Source organism: Stegostoma tigrinum, chromosome 36 (assembly GCF_030684315.1).
Source record: "Stegostoma tigrinum isolate sSteTig4 chromosome 36, sSteTig4.hap1, whole genome shotgun sequence".
NCBI lineage: Eukaryota > Metazoa > Chordata > Chondrichthyes > Orectolobiformes > Stegostomatidae > Stegostoma > Stegostoma tigrinum.
In genome coordinates, this window is record NC_081389.1 from 2,775,215 (window position 1) to 2,796,809 (window position 21,595).

Consider the following 21,595-nt stretch of genomic DNA (forward strand, 5'->3'; position numbering starts at 1 on the left):
ATAATTGTTCATTTCGGGTGAAGTCTGCAACTCAAGGATGAAGTAGAAACCTTGTCACCTTTGTACTAAACTCAGTTGGCAATGACAAGATAAAATGGTTGCCACCCACATGTAAAGTGGGTGAATCATAGAATCCCTACAAAGTGGAAACAGGCCCTTCGGCCCAACAAGTCTACACTGAACTTCAAAGCATCTCACCCAGACCCACCCCCCCATAACCCACCCAATCTACACATCCCTGAACACTACAGGCAATTTAGATAGCATGTTGAAAGTTGTAAGGATGTTGTAAGTTACTGTTTTTCTCTTTGGGAGTAGAGTATAATTCTTTGCATGTCAGACCCTGGATCAGAAGTAGTAATCATGCATTCAGTGATTTGTGTAATGCCACCTATCTGCCATCATGTTGGATTTTATTAGAAGGTCATTGATTTTACAAGAATGAACATAAATAATTATGACCTCAAGTATTCATGACAGTTAGATCTTTTATTTTGGTTGTCACCCATCGTATCAGATGTACAAAATTATGCAGTTGCAGACCTAAAAGTTTCACCTGAGTTCGCCATTTCTTTTTCTTCTTTCAGGCCTAACAGTAAAGACAACACTTGTCAGCTACAACATTTGCGCACCTAACTAAATGTTCTGTAACATGGTCTGTGATATTCAATAGCCACTTTATTTGGGAAGGCGTGCTATAGTGGTGGATAAGTGCTTGAATTTTACTCCCCTGCTTTGGTTACATAACGGAGAGCTCCATATCAAGACATGACATTATCCTTTTTGTGAAGCCTGCATAGCACACTGTGAGGCAGTGCTTGGGATCAGGGTATTTCTGAAGAACAGCCTTACCAGTTAACTAAAAAGTTAACTCGGTTTCATTCTTCACAGATGCTACCAGACCTGTGGAGTTTCTCCAGTATCTTATATGTTTGTTCCACTCCATCAATGTACTGCTCATTTATGGCCAAAGATGCTGTGTTTTGAAAGTATACACCAGATATCCTGGCAGCTGTAGTTCTGTATGCACGCTCAAGAGTTTACAGATTCTAAAGTCCTTTCAAGGTCCTCAGATCTTGAAGGACGAGGACGGCCCCTTCCAAACATTGCTGATAAAAATTCTGCGAAACCACCAGACTGTGATAGAACACTCTCTACACGGGGGAATCGAAATGTAGACCTGGTGACCACTTTGCAGAACATCTACATCCTGCTTGCAAAAAAGACCCGGAGCTTCCAGTTGCCTGCCACTTTGACACATCACCGTATTCTCTAGCCAACATCTGTCTCAGGCTTGCTGCAGCATTCCAGTGAAGCTCAGTGCAAGCTGGAAGAACAACACTCATTTTCGGCTTCGGGACCCAGCAGCCCTCCAGAAGCAATATCGATAATTCAATAATTCAATAATTTTAGGGCCTAAACTGTCCCGTGCCCTAGCCGCCTACCCCACACACCAAGCCTTGTTATTGTATAGTCTGCTCTTCCACTGTACCTATTGTTAGTGACTGACAGTCCCCATTAACAGTTATTCATCCTAGCCAGGTCATTATCAACTCCTTTGTCTGTCCAACTGCTCTTCTCTCTCTTTGGCCTCTACATCTACCTATCATTTACTCCATATCCTTCTCTCTTCTCCACCCCCCCACCAACTTTGTTTTATTCGCAGATGCTTCCAGACCTGCTGAGCTTTTCCAGCAACTTATTTTTGTTCCTGATTTGCAGCATCTGCAATAGAGATAATAGGAACTGCAGATGCTGGAGAATCCGAGATAACAAGATGTGGAGCTGGATGAACACAGCAGGCCAAGCAGCATCTTAGGGTCTTGCTCCTAAGATGCTGCTTAGCCTGCTGTGTTCATCCAGCTCCACATCTTGTTATCTTGCAGCATCTGCAGTTCTTTCGGTTTTTGTTAGAGATACAATACTGCCTATGCTTCCACCAGGACGAGGTTTCAAAAGCTGGACTGCTTCAGCAGGATCTTACAACGTTGCTCTGAAAGGGTGCACCGCACCATTTTGGCAGGTGGTATCTTCCAGAAGAAGTGAGGGTTCAAGAGCAATCTTTTTGGTATGATCATCAAGTCATTGTCAAGGAGGGACATCCAGGAGACCAAGATAGAGTTATGCATGGTCGAGCATGAGAGGTCAACCAGAACCTGATTGATACGTGCTTCCAGAATTCATGCGTTAGATTTGAACTGCCGTTCATTGTGTTAAATTCTTTTGATTAAATTGCTGTCAGCTGCTGGACAGTCTACAGTACATGATCTGGTTATTTTCAGAATTATTGAACTTTTATGTTGATGAATAAATTTGTACTTATCCGTTACGAATATGTGCGTGCTATCTCCAGCTGACCCAACTTTAAAGTATTTTCACTTTACAGGGTCTCCTCTCCACTGGGAAAAAGTAGCAGTCACTGAGATAGGGCAGTGAAATGGCATGGTGCTGAGGTGAGGTGGCTATGTACCATGTGTTGACTGAAGCCTTAAAGGCCACTTCACAGCACCTTGCCAAATCATAACCCTGTTACTTTAAGCTGGGAGTGAAATTGAGTTTCCAAGTGTAGAGCAGTGCATTTCCTTATGATAGGCAGCAGGTTAAGAGCACTTTCTTTTCATCCTTACATCATTGGCTGTTTATGCAGACTGCTGACTTATCCTGAAATGCTTCAACATGTAAACAGTGTTTAATCCAAGAAAGGCATTACTTTGTGTGGTTTCTGTGAGTAGGGAACTGAGCTGTGAGGGAGAGTGATGTTGTGAACTTGCCATCATTCATCTTCCAACTTTGAATAATGATGTACTCTCTGAGAAGCTTAATGATAGCATTAACCCTATCCCACTGACATATGCAAAATTCTTATTAATTCCATCCCCTCACTCTCAGGGTGGGTGTAAGTGTTTATAATCTCTTCAGGTCAAGACCTACAGGTTTGGTTTCAGTGTTGTCCTCATTAAAGTGCAATGCCTTAGTTTCAGTTGACAACATAATGGCTTAAGGACCCCTGACATCTGATGCTGTCTTCACTGAAGGAGTCAATTGCTTTTGAGAGTTGGGCAATGCTTGGACATTACAATTTATTTCATCCTTGAAATATCTGAGGAGGCTCAATGGTTAGCACTGCTGCCTCATAGCAGCAGGGACCCGGTTTGATTCCAGCCTCGTACAGATGTCAGGTGTTTGCACATTCTCACTGTCTGCATGGGTTTCCTCCGGGTGCTCCGGTTTCCTACCACTGTCCAAAGATATGCAGATTAGATGGATTGGCTATGCTAAATTGCTGATAATGTTCAGGGATGTGTAGGTTATGTGGATTGGCAATGGGGGATGCAGGGATAGGATAGATGGGTGAGTTTGGGTGGGATTCTTTTCACAGATTTGGTGTGGACTTGTTGGACCGAGTGGCCTGTTTCCACACTGTAGGGATTACTATAATAAAGTCTGAAATGATTGCAACTTCACCAGATTTGACAACCTAGAGCAGATATTTTAGGGGTGCAAGTGAGCAGATCTTTATGAAAATGCTTGATTATTTAAAGTGAAGTGTCATCTGTGCCCCCTAAAAGCCTTCAGTGGTTTTTCTTTCTTACTTTCTTGCCCACTATGTATATGTGCAGTCCCAATATCCGCAGGTGGGGAGGAGGGAGCCTGCTCTGTAAATGGTCATGTTGGCCTTGAAAACCTGGTTGCTCACTCCTGGGGTCATTGAGCCCAGGGTGCCTAGGTCTTCTCTGAATGCTCACCACGCGCCCCCCCGCTTTGACTTCTGCATTCTTTGGCACCATAGGTATTGGAGACATACTGGGGATGAACCTCTGGAGTGGTCTGAGAGGAAGCTCTGGGGACCTAGTGTGATTCTTCTCTTGGAGTGCCTGCTGGTATCGTCTGGGCTCTCTGAGAGGAGGGGCCACCTGAAGAAAGGTGCCATTTATGCTGAGTGATGAAGTGCACATCTGTTAGATACTGAATGTGGTGAACCTGGGTCTTCATGATGGTAGCCAAACTGTCAACAAAGGAAGCCATAGACATGCATGTTGGAGCCACTGTCATACTGATAATGTTGGTGGACGCTCTATTTTTTCATCCGGTTTACTGATTGCCTCTTCCCAACTTATCTTATGTTCCTTTGTCTTTGTATTTGATGAAGTCATTAATGGTAGAGACCATGGGATTGTGTTTTGCATAGGGCTGAGCAAGTACTTAGTGCTGTCAGTCCTCCTGAGTATTACAGACCTGGAATGTTCCTTCCTTGACTTGCTGTATGTCCGTATCCTTTACATTTTCTACACTGTAAGACTATCAAACCAAAACCATAAAGATATGTAAAATTTGCTGAACTGAAAACAGGTCTTAATTACAATCTACTTTTTAAGTTCCTCAGAATTTCCAGTAAACCCTGTGGGTAACTGTTAAGTTTTACCATCTGGATGCTCAGTATTACCTGAGCAGAGTGCAAAAAGTAACATTTAGTGAAGATAATTGAATTCTAACAAAGCTCAGCAGATTTCATTATATATATTTAAAGTTAAGGAGATCAAATAATGTTAGCCCTGCAAGGCAAATTTCCTCCTGTTGTCTGCAAAACTCACAGGTTGTAAAGTCTAAAATTAATATATCTATTTGTGTAAAAATTATATTAAAATAGGAGTGCCTAATTTATTTTTCCATATCCTTTCCATAGGGAGTATTATTTTTAGTTGAATTTGTTTTTGATAATTCTGGTAGAAACACTTTATTGCCATGAATTTGTTTTTGAAAAAGGTTTCTTTTGATTCATACGGAGTCAATGAGAAATGCATATCAAAATATTGTGAAATATGAATGCTTTGAAATCTGAAATAATGAAACCATTCAAAGTTATGTTCTTGGGTGATCATGGCATAACAAATCTGGGCTTTTTAAAAAATCATTCTCAATGTTAAATACTTTATTATCACTAACAAAAGCTCTCACCCTCTGTCTGAACTGAGGCCCACTCAGCATAAATTATGTTGCTGATTAATCGTATTCCAGCTTGTTTCAGTAAAGCCATTGAAAAGATTCTGCGCTGCATTTAGCTTCCATTCTAATTCTTCCAGCTGTGTAAATTCTTGCATTGTCTGTGTGTCTGGAAGGAAATAGAGGGAGATTAAAAGGGAACCTTTCTTAGACTGGTATACTTACTAGTATGACACATCTGAATGTGGAAAATTTTATACTTGCAATGTTTGTATTCAGGCAATGATTTTAAGATAATGCATTCATTATAATAAAAAAACATAAATTGCATTTCCAGCTGCCAGATATATCATAGATTTTAGTAGTGTTTCTTTAGATGCTGTGCAGAATAGTTAAATTGCAAATGTTTGTATCTAAAACTATTGAGTAAACTCCTGCAATTAATATGAATAAAAGCATTCACTCAGTGAGAATAGAATTAGATTATTAAATTATCTTAAAATTAGTAATGAGGTTAAAAATTTATTTTTAATATAATCATATTAAATTCATATAATCTGAAGCACAAGTATGAATCCACAAATTTTTAAGCACTTATTTATCAATAAGAAAGGGATGTAAATCCTACCCAAAAACTCACTAGTCCACTCATCCATTTGAGCATAAATGCCTTGAAATTGCTTCTCAATTTCAGAGTTAATCTGTTGGACAGAATGTAAAATTAAGGAGAGATCTATTCCTTCCATGTTTTTGTCCAAGTCACCCCTGCTTCTTGAAACCATCTGAAAATGGCTGGATTAATTTATTTATCCATTTATTTATCTATTTACTTATTTTCTTTGTTCTTTCATTGGATGGCTGCATTGCTTTGGGTCTGGAGAAATGTAGGCCAGACCAAATTGGGATTTCCCTTCCTAAAGGGCATTAGTGTGGCAGATTAGTTTTTGGGAGTTGTCTGAGACTAACATTGTATGCAGATTTAATAACTGTATTTAAATTCCACCAGTTACTGTGTTGAGATTTGAACCTGTGTCACTCTCCTGGACCACTAAATTACCGTTGGTTCTGCTGTAACACATAGTGGTGTTCCCGCACAATATTGTTTTATAGAAAATTATGCTATAGAAATAACAGGCCTATGGGAAAAATGGAGTCTGGGCAGACCACCAAAAAATATTACTCGAAACCACTCAAAAATCACTCAAAAGCCTAACACAAAGGATAACAAGCACAGTTTGAATAAATGTTTAATTTGTATCTAATATTGGAAAAGAAGTAAATATAACAGCTTATCTTGAAAAAATGCCAAGATAACTTGATGAGGGAGGAGATTTTGAGTCTGTTGTTGTTAATGCAGGGGCTGAGGGTCGTTGCCATCAGCATCTTCAGGTACAGTTGTGGTTGCACGGTTTGGGTGAAAAGTGGTTAGAAATTTTAGAAATAGCATTCTTGTATTCGTCAGTCACGCTATAGCCAGTTCATGTTGCCGGAACATGTGTTATGGCAGAACCAACTGTACTAGGCTAGTGATCTGTCTACTATGCCCTTATTCTTCCCAAGGAAATGAACCTGTAATTGCATTGAGATATAATATATGGCCCATTTTTCATTATTACTATATTAATTCATAACCCATGTGAAGGAGGTGTCTTATGATGCCAGTGACTTGAAGTTGATTTAACTCATCGTATCAAGCTGTTAGAATGAATTGACCAGATATTTCTATAATTTTTTCTTGTTTGCTGCTGATCTGAGTAAAACTGCCACATTTCAGATTAACCTACGGTGCTGCAATGTTTCTGTCGTGGTGTGGCTGAAGCTGCCTCTTCTTCTGTTATCTGCATACTCTGGAAGATCATCTACATTGCATGCACATATATCTAATATATAGAATTCTTGAACATTATTAAAGTGAATAATCCTATGGTTTTTGTCCACAGCTCCTCAGTAAATCTCCTGTTTCATTAGAAGCTGTGTGCTAATAATTTCTAACTCCTGCATTTCTTGGTCACCACACTGTGTCCAGTGCTTACATGGTTAACTTTTTGTTAGTATCTCCAGGGAAATGATGGCTTATTAATGCCTAGTGTGTTATTGTGAACATTGGAAGAGATTTTAAAAACGTTTCAGAGTAGCTGAGTTTATGTGACTTGAGTAAATAATTACAAGAAGATATCATAGTCAAGAATACCAATAGGTTTTCTGTGTCAGAATTTGATGACAAACCTTTCATTGCCTTCACACTTTCTTTCCTCCTGACGGCTTTCCCAACTGCTGCCATGTGTTTGTCACATTGGGTGAACGTTGGGTTGGGTCGTCTGTAGTTGGGCTTCCTGATTCCTTTTTTTTAGCAAAGAAAATTGTGAGTGATGTTTTCCAGTTGCTGTGCGATGGAACCTAACATCATGGCAATATGTTTGCAGGTGTGTGAAACAGCAGTTGTGCATCATGCAAAACTTAGTGTGACATTTCATGTAAAACTGTGAATGGAAGAATACTTATAGATAAAGGATATCAGCATAAACCACCCTATAGATTCTCCAGAATATTAATGTTTATATTTTGGAAAATCTTCAACATAATGAGGATAGGTAGGTTCTTAGAAGGTGTATTGAATTCTCATTACCACATCAGATCATTAAACTTCTAACATGGAGTTGCTTGTGGAAGGTCATAGAAGTAACACTTACTGCCAGAGCCGTCTAGAATCATAGAATCCCTATACAATGGAAGTAGACCATTTAGCGTATTGAATCTGTATTGAGTCCACATTGACCCTTTGAAGATCATCCCACCCAGACCCCTCCATCCCTGTAACTTTGCATTTCCTATGGCTAATCCACTTAGCTTGCACATCTATGGACACAGAGCAATTTAAAATGGCCAGTCCACCTAATCTAGACATCTTTGGACTGTGGGAGGAAACTGGTGCACCTGGAGGAAATCCTCGCAGACATGGGGAGAACATAAAAACTCCACGCAGGTTGAACCCAGGTCAATGGCACCATGAGGCAGCAGCTCTAGCTACTGAGCCACCATGCTACCCTCAACTCTCACCCAATCTCGGTCACTATATTTTGAGTGTTTCTTAGCTAGTAATTTATCCAAGATGCCGGGAACTGATGGCAGACTGAAAACTAGAGGCTTCATATAACATTTGCAGCTGAACTTATTTCAGTATCGCTCCACACAATTAATCATTATTAAAAGGAACTTATTTTTATGATTGGTGATAAGCAGGAACAAAATTCAATTGAGCCTGTTTTCACAGCTTCAATCCACTTTGAACACTGCAATTGACGTTCCTTTCAGATTGTGCATCTCCAATGAATTCCAGGCTTCAGATTGTCCAAATAAGCCACTTGAAGTACAAACAGATCAGCTGTTAAAACAGTTTGACTGATTTTTTCAGACTGATGGAGTGACACACCTGGGTTTACTCCATTTCAAATTAAGATAAAATATAGTATGTACTTTTGATTTGAAAAGTACAAAATTTGTGATTTTTGTTCACTGAACTGTTTAAAAATTGACTATTTTGATTTGTAGGTGGAAAATGTAAAGAAATACTTGAAATTTAAAGACAGTGCAACCTTGTTGGTGAGATTCAGTCTTGTTTAAAGTTGATTACATTTAGGGATTCCATTTGCCTCTTGTCTGTCACTGAAATAGCTTTTGGAAGTGGCACAATATTGATTAATTAGAAAGATTGTCTTTGTTAACTGAGTTTGTACTCTGAACTTCAGATCAGAGAAAAAGCTGAAGCAAAACTTACATTCTACTTCAACTTCCAAGGTAGTTTTGTAAATGGTGTCAGCAGATATCTGAAAAATCTAATTGCCCCAAGTATGTTAGTGAATAGGGATGTGAAAATAATTTCTTATACCATTCAGAATCCATGAGTTTAGATCCTTTAAAATTTGCTAATAAAATTTACAATGTCGGTAACAGTAAACAGAAAGGTAAATAGCTAGTTGAATAATACTAAGATATGTGCAATTGTTGAAAACAAAAGATTAATTTAATAAAATATTTTCATTTACTTTGATAGATGTGGATGAATGCCAAGCTATTCCAGGAAGCTGCAGTGGAGGAAATTGTATAAACACTGTAGGCTCTTTTGAATGCAAATGCCCAGCTGGACATAGATTTAGTGAAGTGACTCAAAAATGTGAAGGTAAGACAAAAGCATATTATAGATCAGTGTGCATCATTGATTTTAATTTTATTAACTGCAGATGTTTGCATTCTGGAATTTTGTATATACTTAACATCAAACAAATCGATCAATAAATAATTATACTTCCATTGTTTTTACAATTTGTATGAAAATTTAAAGCCATTATTACAGATGTACTCATTCAATAACTTGTATCCTAGAATGCAAAAATACTTGTTAACATGTGCTTTACTAGTTGTTTCCATACAACTTCACACCTTGTCCTGTCAAGTGCTCCGCTGGCCGTGAGGCAGTATTATGAAGTTAGTAATTCTGTCTATGCCACAGCCATGAATCATCTCCATCGCAGCTTTGAATTTACCTTCAAATTATCATGTAGTTTGTGCTTTCTTATTAAAATAAGTTTGCTGCATCCTAGATTTCTACAGAAACCATGAAGCAGTATATTTGGTCTATTTAGTTAGTGTTGAGCTTACACTGATCAATCCATCCTGTCCCCACATCCCTTTCCTCAACTTTTCTTCAAATCGCTCACCTAGTTTATTAAATATTGGCATAGCCTCTCTTTTAGTCATAAACTCTAGCAGTAAATTCTACAGCCTTATAGCCATCATGGAAACAAAAAGCTTCTCTTCTGTCTGATATATTGTGCATATAATCTTCTACTTATGTTCTCCTATAGTTGAACTTTGAATTACTATTCATAATCTATTTCTACTTTGTCTTGATTCACCAGTACATCTGAATATTTATATTACATTTGCAATTAAACTCAGTATTCTATTAACTCTTATACAACTTTTTTTTATATACGACGTGAGAGTGCTGTTGCACATAGCAAACTCACGGACCTTGACAGAGATAGATACAGTTCCAGTGGCAAAGAAACCTTGATACCTGGGGATGCCCCTACTGCTGCAAGCCTTCATCTGTTGTTCAAACTGTGGATATCACATGAATAGCATCTGCCTGAATCACTATTAAAGACTTGATTTTGCTTGTGCCTTGTACCATTCCTCACGTTTGACCTTGCCATCATAGCTGGCTGTGCCAAGAACTGAGAATCCCTGATGGCATTGCTCTAGAGATTAACAGAACATTCAAGCCTCTCAGCAACAAGACTTCAATCCCTGGAGAACATAAAGATATCTCTCACAGGACGTCTATCTGGAGGACTTCAAAGCCCTCATGAACACAATTGTGAGATCTGGAAGTCTCTAACTTTGGACCAGCATGTATGTGGTGGAGTGTGATTCAGTCATTTCACTCTTGCAATAAGAACAGGAGAGCATTTTGGCAACTGTCTTCACAACTCTTCAACAACATTTAAAACACATTTGGACAGATACATGAATAGGAAAGATTTAGAGCGTTATTGGCCAAAGGCGGGTGAATGGGGCTGGTTTATTTTGGGAAACTTGGTCGGTGTGGATGAGTTGGACTGGAGGGTCTGTTTCCACACTCTGATTTTACCCATGCTGTTCACTCCATATGGGGAATGGGCTTGAAATGGCGCCCTAAAAATAATCTATTCCATCACCCACCTGGCTAGAAAACCACTCACCTACCTGCAGACTGAAAATCAGCCAAACTCCGTCTTGGAACCTGGAATGTAGGGAAGCTCGTGGACACTGAACAAAATAATTACCTGGAATGAAGTACTGCCTTTGTTACCTGTGAATTCCTTTGCAAGGCTGAGTTATAAAGAAGAACTAGGGAAATCAAGAAACAATGGCAGACTGAGAAAGCTGAAGGGTTGTAACTGCATGCCAACAGTCATGGCACCTCAGCTGCTTCAGTGCTACCAAGGTAAAATACGGACCCAATACCTTCGGTTTCAATTTGGTGCAGAGTACCCTTTTGAGATACAGAGAAAACATCAACCTGCAAAAGCAGGAGCACCTCAAAGAACTCCTAAACTACGATGAGAATGTGTCTGAATCCTTCAACTCCCCATCAAAGATAATCCCTAGAGTGGCAGAAGTCGAAGCCACCCGTAAAGAGATGAAGAATAGAAAAGTGCCAGAGGCCTCCAAAAATCAGTGCGAAATTCAGGAGTAAATATATAGGGAGATTACAGATAATTGTAACAGCAACAAGGTTATAAATGGGGGCTTTTAGTTTGCCAAATAGCCTGGAAGTGCCGTTGTGTTAAGAGCTTGGATAGGGCTGAATTTAAGTATGTTAAGGTCAAAAGAGTAACTAGAGAGAGAATAGGACCTCTTAAAGATCAACAAGATCGTCTATTTGCGGAACTACAGGAGATTAATGAAATCCTAAACGAATATTTCTTGTCAGAATTACCATTGCGAAAAACATGGAAGCTAGGGAACTCTGAAGTAATTAGTGGTCGTGAAAAGAGTCCATATTACAGAAATGGGGTGCTGTTGGAGGTCTTAAAACACAGAAGTAGACAAATCCCCTGTATCAAGTGTATCACAGGATATCGTAGGAAGCTGTGAAGAAATTGCAGTGGAGGCATGTGTATCATTGACAATCAAAAGTGAGGCGTTGGAACACTGTAGGGTGGCTAATGTGCCATTATTTAAGAAGGTCTGTAAGGAAAAGCTAGGGAGTGAACCTAACGGCAGTTGTAGGTAAGTTGTTGGAGGGGATTCTCAGAGACAGAGTCCACAGCATTTACAAAGACAAGGACTGATTACCTTTTGTCAGCATAGCTTTGTGTGTAAGAAATCATCTCTGACAAATTGGAAATGAGTTTTTTTGAAGAGGTGGCCAAGAAGACAAATGAGGACAGAGCAGTAGATGTTGTCTACATAGACTTTAGCAAGGGCTTCAAGATGGTTCTGCATGATAGACTTGTTAGTAATGTTAGATCACACGGGATTCAGAGAGAGCTTGGATATAAAATTGGTTTGATGGTGGGAGACAGCAGGTGGGCGTTGGAAGGTAGTTGTTTTAGCTGGAGGCCTATGACCAGCAGTTTGCCACAAGGACTGGTGCTGGGTCCACTGATGTTTGTCATTTACATCAATGATTTGGAATAGCAATATAGGAGGCATGGTTAATAAGTTTGTGGATGACACCAAAATGAATGGCATGGTGGTCAGTGAAGAAGGTTATCTAAGACTACAGTGGGGCCTTGATCAACCAGGCCAGTGGGCCAAGGAATCACAGATGGAGTTTAATTTAGACAAGCGTGAGGTGTTGCATTTTGGTAAGACAAACCACAGCATGACTTAGTGTTAATGGGAGAGCCCTGAGGAGTGGTGTTAAACAGAGAGACCTAGGTACGTACTTCGTTGAAAGTTGTGTCACAGGTAGATGATGGTGAAGGTGGTGTTTGGAATGTTTGCTTTCATTGGTCAGAGCGTTGAGTACAGGAGCTGGGACACTGTGTTACAGCTGTACAAGAATTGATAAGGCCACATTTGAAGAACTATTTACAATTCTGGGTGCCCTGCCAAAGGGTGGGGGGAAAAAAAAGATGTACAAGGATGCTACTGAGACTGGAGGGTCTGTATTATATGGAGAGGCTGGATGGGCTGGGACATTTTATCCTGAGCATAGGAGGCTGAAGGGTAATTTTATAGAGGTTTAAAAAATCATGATGGACGTTGATAAAGTGAAAAGCCAATGTCTTTTTCCCAGAGTAGGGGAGTCCAAAACTAGAGGGCATAGGTTTAAGGTGAGAGGGGAAAGATTTAAAAAGGGATCTGATGATGATGTCTACATGGAACGAGCTGCCAGAGGAAGTGGCAAAGGCAGATACCATTACAACATTTAAAAGTCATTTTAGACAAATACTTGAATAGGAAAGCTTTGGAGGAATGTGGGCCAAACATAGGAAAATGGGACTTGTTCAGTTTAGGAAACTTAGCATGGATGAGTTGGGCCAAAGGGCCTGTTTCTGTGTTGTACAACTCTCTGACTCTAAGTGGATTGGATTCTAGTGAAGATTTTCAAACTTTAAGGTGCAGAGTCTATCTGTCCTCAACTGTTCCTGAAAATTTGGGACAAAGAAGAATTCTTGCTGATTTATGGGATGCTGCCACCGTCATCATCATCAAGAAAGGAGACAAAATGGACTGTGGAATTATTGAGGAATCTCCGCACTCTCCATCACTGGGAAGATTACTGCCCGAATGATTGCCAAGTGCCTTTTCCTGGATTCTGAGGAATTTCTTTCAGAAACCCAGAATGGCTTCTGACCAAACCATGGAAGTATGGATGTGATTTCACTGCTCAGCAACTACAAGAGAAATGCCAGGAACAATGCCTTCATCAATCTGACCATGGCTTTTGACTGAATCAGTTGGGAAGTGCTTTGGATGACTTTGTCAAAAGCTGGCTGTCTAGAGAAATTTATTGACCTGTTCTGCCTCCTCCATAACAAGATTTTAATCACCAACCTCAACAATAGTGTTATGGTAGAATCCTTTGTAGTCAAGACAGAAGTCAAGCAGGGATGCATCATTTCCCCCACACTCTGTTTCTCCATCTTCATAGCCACCATTCTTCTTCTTGTCAACATCATGTTTCCCAGTAGCATCAGTAGTGTCTACAGGATTGATAAAAAAATTTCAATCTTAATCAACTGAAATGCAAGTGGTAAACAGGATTGATGGAGCTCGGGAACTTTAGTATTTGGATGATTGTATGATCTTTGCTCCCTTGGAAGAGAACCTCCAAGCCTCACTTAAAACTTTTGTGGGAGCACATTAGATTGATCTGACCCTCACTCTTAAAACTTTATCAACCTATTTGAGGGCAAGTTCTGACTAATTCCTGCATTAGGATCCTTACAAATGTGGGACATTTCCCTTACCTGGACAGCCATTTCTCATCTAAGGCTGAAATCAATGTGTCAGCACTACCTTCAGACCCTTGTGAATGAGAGTCTTCAATGACTGTGACATCTGTGCTGATACCTAAGATATTTTTATCTAAGGTAATCATTCTTCAGACTGTTTTATATGGCTCCTAAATGTGGACAGCATGTGGTTGCCACCTCTACTCTTGGGAAATGTTATTGAGGCTGTTTGAGATAGATTTTCCATATCAGCTGGGAGACAAGGCGTATTACCATCAGTGTTGTTGGAGGAGCCATTGGCTTCATTGTCGAGGCCACGTCATCTGAAACCAACTCCACTGGCCATGCTTTGGATGTCTTGAGTTTTGACTGCCAAAGAAAGTTCTAGGGAAGGTACTCAATGGCAAAGGAAGCACTTCAAAGACTCCGTGAATGTTTCCCTCAACAAATGCAACATTAATGTCAATGTGTGGGAGACTCTTTTTCAGAAGAAACTGACTTTGAAGAACTTCCTAAATGAAGGGACACAATTCTTCAAGAGCACCTGTCAACAAGAGGAACTATGGAAACAGAATCTAAGAAAGGAATGCCATTGATTTCGAGGCCAAAATCCAATTTCACATCCTGGAACCATTTGCCAAATGCATACTTTTGTATGTCAAGTAGCCGAAAAAGGCAATGCAGATAATTTAAAAAAAAACTTTAACTGTGCAAGTGTCAAAATGTTTCTAGTAGCCTGTGTAAGCCACACCTATTGGATTCCCCAACACCTCATCTGTTGCATTTTGGCCATTCACCGCATCTTTCATCTCCTCAAGTAATTATAATATGTTTCTGAAGTGAGGTATTCATGTTTTAATGACCGTCTGTAGCTCGTGTTGTGGTTGGTTCACCGAGCTGACTGGTTTTCATGTAAATGTTTCGTCTCCTTTCTAGGCGGTATCTTCAGTGCTGTCTAGTCTCCGTTGAAGCGCTGTTGTTCTGTCCTGCCGTGAATTTATCTAATCCATTCTGTCAGCAAAGAAATGAAATTGAGTGATATAACTCCTCCCGATTGTACAGACTACCCAAAATACACAAACCGACATCCCTCCCAGACCCATTGTTTCCCTGCCGGGCACACCAACACATGAGCTAGCCAAGGAGTTACAACAAAGACTGAAACACCTCACCAATGGATTGACCCGCTGCAGACACTCGGCATAGGAATTCCTGGATAACATGAGAAAAATAAAAATCATAAAGGGAGGAAATAATGGTCTCCTTTGACGTTACAGCACTGTTCACCTCTATCAACATGACACTAGCAAAGGAGACACTGGCCATGTTACTGGACAATCTGAAAACACAAACCTCCAATGAAACCATCAGCAAGGACAACATGCTAAAATTACTAGACCTATGTCTTACCATATGTTTCATCTTCAACGGCCAGGTATATGAGCAAATTAATGGGACACTCATAAGTTCACTTATGGCGGAAGCTGTTATTGCAAAGACTTGAATGCACAGCCGCCCTCCAGGTCCGGCCTAAACTAAGGGTTAGGTACGTGGACAAAACTTTCATGATCATTAAGCGAGCAAAGTTAGAAGAAACACACCAACTTATTAACAGCATATTCGTCCGGATCGAGTTCACTGTGGAAGAAGAGAAGAACAGTCAGCTCCTGTTTCTAGACGTAATGGTGGAATGAATGAACAACGGCGAATTCCGTACTAGTGTATGCAGAAAAACTACATACAGACCAAACCCTGAATTATAACAGTAACCACCCCAGCAACCACAAACAGAACTGTGTCAAGACTCTGTTTAAATGAGTGATATCACACTGCAACCCTCGGAGCTGCGCAGCAATGAAGAGGAACACCTATACAAAGTCTTCACAAACAGTGGGTATCGCAGCATCCCTTCATCTGCTGATGCCTGGCAAATAAGCAACACCAGGAAAACACTATAAGCCCTAACGCACTGGCCACCCTACCCTATGTTAGAAACAGATCTATTGACGATTGAACTGTCAACAAGACTCCTGTGACCTCTTGGAATAAGGATAGCATGCAAACCAACAGCCACACTTCGCCAGTTACTCTCACAGACGAAACCCCATAACCTACCATGAGGACATATGTGATATACAAAATACCATACAGCAACTGCAAGAACACTACATAGGACAGATGGGCAGGAAATTCACATGAACACCAGCTAGCAGCAGAAAGGCATGACCAACTCTCCCTTGTTTCAATACACTGTGACACAAGAACATCAGTTTAACTGGAATAAAGTAACAGTACTAGGACAAACAAAACAAAGACAAGTACAAAAATTTCTGGATGCCTGGTTTTCAACAAATGGTGCAATAAACAAACATGTTGAAATAGACCTCAACATACCACTATGGTTCAAAATTGGAAACAGGACTAGCCACCATGACAGACCAGACCACATAAAGTCAGAGCAAGACAGAACAGCAGTGCTTCAGTGGAGGCTAGATATCACCTAGAAGGGAGACAAAATGTTTGCACAAAATCCAGTTAGCTTGGTGAGATATTCATTCCTGATACCTATGTGGTTGTTTGTAATTATTTTCTTTCTGTTTAAATGTTTAACAATTCTCTCATTGAAGATTCTAAGACATGCCCTACCAGAGCTGTTGTTTTAATTACTCATGGGATGTAGGGATGCTATCTGAACAAGCATTTATTCCCCATCCCAAATTGTCCTTGAGAAGGTGTTGTTAGACAGCCTCCTTTTAACTGCTGCAATTCATTTGGTGTAGGTACACACAAACAGTATTGTTCAGAAGAAAGTTCCAGGAATTTGATCCAATTACCAAGGCATTGGAATATATTTCCAGGTTAGGATGGTGAGTGTCTTGGAAAGGAACTTGCAGATTCTGGTTTTCCCATGTATCTGTTGCCCTTGTCCTGCTTGATGGTCGCGCTTTTGGTTTAGACAGTGCTGCCTAAGAAGTCTTGGTGAATTTCTGCAATGCATCTTGTAGATGGTATGCATTGCTACTACTGAGCTTTGGTGGAGGGAGTGAATTTTTGATCTTTCTGGGTGTGTGAATCAAGTGAGTTGCTTTGTCCTCGATGTTGTGAAGCCTCTTGAGTGTTGGTAGAGCTGAACTAACCAGGCAAGCGGAAAGAATTCCATCACACTCCTGACTTACGCCTTGCAGATGGTGGACAGGCTTTGAGAGTCATTAGATGAGTTACTTGCTCCAATCTCTAATCTCTGCTATACTTGTAGCCACAATATTTATATTGCAAGTCCTGTTCAGTTGTTGGTCACTGGTAACCCCAGGATATTGATAACAGGGTATTCAGTGATGGTAAAGCCATTGAATGTCATTGGTTAGATTCTCTGTTGTGATGGTCATTACCTAACTCCTGTGTAGCATGAGTGTTATTTGCTGCATGTCACCCCAAGCCTGGATGATGTCAAGGTTATGTCGCATCTGGTTGTGGACTGTTTCAGTATCTGAGGAGGGACAAGTGGTACTGACCATTGTGTAATCAGTGACAAACATACCCTAAACCTTAAGATGGGGAGAAGGTCATTGATGAAGCATCTAAAGATGGTTGTTCCTGCAACTCTACTATGAGGAGCTCGTGCAATGAAGTCCTGTGAGATGTCTGATTTCCAGTAACTGCAGTTATCTTCCTTTGTTCTAGATATAATCTGAACCAGCAGAGGGTTTTCCTTTGACTTCTATTGACATTAAATTTTCCATTGCTCTTTGATGCCATACTCCATCAAATGCTGCCTTGATGTCAAGGGCAGTGAGTCAAAAGCCCACTTCCTCCAGTGGAGTTCAGCTTTCTTCTCCGCGTTTGGACCAAGGCTGTAATGAGGTCAGGACTTGAGAGGCCCTGGCTTAACCCAGACTGAGTCAGTGAGCAGTTAATTAATTGTCTAATGTTACTCGATAGCACTGTTAATCACCTCTTCGTAGCATTCATGATGATTGAAAGTAAACTAATAGGACGATTTTTTTTCCTGAAGAAGGGTCTAGACCCAAAACATCAGCTTTCCTGCTCCTCTGATGCTGCTTGGTCTGCTGTGTTTATCCAGCTCTACACCTTGTTATCTCTAATAGCATGATAATTGGCTTGAACACATACACCAACAGTTTCAAGAACAGCTTCTTCCTTGCCATTATTAAACTGCTGAATGGACTCTGGATGTCTACTCCTGCTTTGCTAGATCCGAATGAAACCTGTACTGTTTAACACAGTGGCATTGCCATGCACATGATGCAGAGTATCCTCCATGTAATGTCTTCACAACATTATATGGTATTCACTGCTAAGATACTATCATGGGGTTGATGCACCTGCTGCCAGCAAATTAGTTAGGATGTGGTCAGATACATTTTTGCTTCTTGTTGGTTCCCTCCCCACCTGTGGAAAACTGAGTGCAACTAGGAGCCAACCTGGTCAGACAAAGGTGAGATAACAAGGTGGAGAGCTGGATTAACACAGCAGGCCAAGCAGCATCAGAGGAGCAGGAAGGCTGACATTTCGGGCCTAGACCCTCCTTCAGAAAATTCAGACCTTTCTGAAGATGGGTCTAGGCCCAAAACATCAGCCTTTCTACTCCTCTGATGCTGCTTGGCCTGCTGTGTTAATCCAGCTCTCCACCTTGTTATTTCAGATTCTCCAGCATCTGTAGTTCCTACTATCTCTCAGACAGAGGTGATGCTGCTGAGCCAATCTTGATGGTGGACGTTGAAATCCTATACCCAGAGTACATGCAATGTTTTTGACACTCTCATTGCTCCCTCCAAATAGCAAACAACATGGAGGAGAACTGATTTATGATGAGAGCTATGTGGTAATTAAAGTGTAGTTTTCTTGACCTAGACCTGATGCCACAAGATTTCGTGAGGTCAGAAGTCAGTGTTGAGTACTGTGAGCAACTGCTGTCAAATATATACTGCTGTCCTGCCACACCTGCTGGGATGGTGACGGTGAGGCATTATCTGTGAATATGATTGTCAGGCTGTTGCTTGACTAATCTGTGAGAAAATGCTCCCAATTTCTTCAGCCCCGAGATTCTGGTAAGGAAGATTTTACAAGGTTGAAAGGGCTGAGTTACCATTATTTCCTAGGTTCATTATATTTATCTAGCTCGATGCTATGTGACCCCTCTAGTTTAATTATTTTGCAACTCTTAATGATTTAATAGAACAGCCATTTCAGTGGACAGTTATGAGAGAGCCAACATTGTGATAGCATTGGAGTCACACATAGGTCAGATCAGCTAAGGATGACCGATGTCCTTCCCTAAAAGACATACAAACCAGTTGAATTCAGATGACAAATCGACAATGGATTCACAGATATCATTAGACTTGAAACTCCAAATTTTTGAATTCCAATCCCATCATCTGTTGTATTGGATTTGAACCCCATTCCCTAGCGCATTACTTGGCCGTCTGGAATACAGTCTGCTGTTGTGCAGCAACAATACCACCATGCCTTCTCCAAAACCTATGTTTAAATAGTAAACCAAATTAAACTAATTTTGACTTTGTTAATGATGATCATGTCACCATATTTTCATTCCGGGGAGATGTGGGTGTGACGGAGTCAGGAGGAACAAAGCTTATTAGAATGTAATAGAGATGTTAGTTAAACAAAGCACTCACACCCTTGCAAGTTGTACAAACAATACCTGCTAAGTGCCTTAGCCTTGCTGGAGCTTTACAAAGAATTTATAACTTTCCATCTGGAAAAACAAACGTCTGCTTTTATGGATAGATTGCTACAGGACCTAACTAGCAAAGTTGTGTATTATTTAGAGAAAGGAGGGTGAAAGGAGGGAGGGTGGCTGTAGATTGGAGGATTTGAAATGCCCATCATGCACTGGAGGCAAATGTGGAGTATAGAGCCAGCTCACTACCTGCACCAGCAAAAACAACCAGAAACTTTGGAGCAGGAATCCCAGAAACAGAACCTGACTGACATTTTCAAAAATGTCTGCATACAAAGGACTCAGCAGAAATCTAGCCTATAATTTTTAAAGCTTCTTTCATTTTTCACTTAATTTATGCCGTCAGGCTCCGACACTTATTCTAACTTGTGATATAATATCTCTCATAATATGTTCAAACTTGCGTTTAACAATTCTCTTTTTGTATATTTGTATAATACTTTTTAGTGCTTTCGTAAATATTTCCTTGGCTCTTCCAATCTTTCTTTAATTGCTTCCCTTTAGTTGACTGTTATTCATAGGCCATTGTGAAGACTGCTTGGTAATTCTTGATTTTAAAGTTACTGATGTGTCAGAAGTCTTTAGCAATTCTGTTTCAAACCTAACAAATGAGAAATTGCTACTTGAGTGAAGATCCATAGGGTAGACAGCATCCATCTGCTCAGCAGGAAATAGTTTCAGTACCAAAAAATTTTACACCGTAATACTTGAATCTGACACTATCTGCAAAGAGAGAAATGGAGTTGATGTTTGAAGTTATAGACCAGACCACACCTCCTCAAAATAATGAGAAGATAGTCTAGACCCTAACTTTTTCTTCTCTTAAAGGTAACTGCAATGTGTTGCATTCCAGATGTAACTCAATCGGTCAAACTACTGAATTTAAAGCAAAAAAAATTTATTCATCCACAGTAGTTAAAATACAACAAAAGAAAGAAGGAATTGGAATAACAACTCTGTTGGAAAACTTAACAGAATAATAGATATAGTAACTATTACTAACTGACTGCTTCAACATAGTAACATCCCATAAACACACCCTTGGCTAAAGGCATATTCAGAACACAGATTGTCTCACGTGCAGCTCCAGGAGCTCAGGAGGAAAGAAAGATCATGAGTAAATTATGAGTGTGTGTAGCAGCTGGGAGGGATTTACTGTGGCTTCTAACCCTGCTGAGACTCCAGCAACAACAACTGCTACTGAAATCTCTCAAACTAAGCTGAAAATCCTGGTTTTATGACAGCTTGACAACACCCATTCAGGCTGCTTCTGTTGTTCAAACTTTAAAAATAATCCAAAACCCCTCAAACTGTTTACTGTAGTGGCTCTGGTAGACTGCTCATCACCTCTGCCTTAAAACCTCTGGTTTAAAATAAAAAAGTGAACCTCTTAAAGCTGTATGTGGCAGCGCTTGAATATGACTTCTTTAGAATTATACATTTTTGTGGGTTTTTTTGTAATGGCTTGTTTAAAATGCCCCAGTTGTGTTGATGGAATTGATGTGTACTGTGTTTGCCTGTTACATACCCTGTCTGATATTGTGGAATGTGTTTAAATAATAGTGAGATTAACCCATTTCATGTAATAGCACAGTGGTACACCTGGAACCTAGGAGAAACACAGAACAGCAACCTGTTGCTTGAAGAGGCTCAGACCTAGAATGGGTTGAAGAGGTACTTTCCCAGTTCTAGAAAGAGGAAACCAAAGTTCTATCAATAAATTACATTTTAATACTAGTGGCTTTGTGGAAGAGAAGCATAAGCCAATATATGGATTTTTATAATGAATTGTTACTTATTATTCACTTTGTCTGAGACAAGATCTGCGCCTACCATCAGCAGCTTGGGTTAGAGTAAGCATTTTCTGCTCCAGTTACCAGGTTAGACACTTGCTAGGCCAGTCTGAATTGTGCAAGAACGGAAATGTCTGCATTATACACATTAAGTGAAGCTGAAATGTGGTCCACCTAGATAA

The 21,595-nt window shown here is 40.2% G+C and overlaps 1 protein-coding gene across 1 annotated transcript in view; it reads left to right on the top strand.

Annotated features, from left to right (window-relative positions):
• Positions 1 to 21,595, top strand: part of LOC125446730 (fibrillin-1-like) — a 570,259-nt gene that overhangs the window by 124,982 nt on the left and 423,682 nt on the right. Inside the window, exon 7 of the mRNA XM_048520489.2 lies at positions 8,993 to 9,118. Coding sequence (XP_048376446.1) covers positions 8,993 to 9,118 — 126 coding nt within the window. The remainder of the gene's footprint in view (positions 1 to 8,992; positions 9,119 to 21,595) is intronic.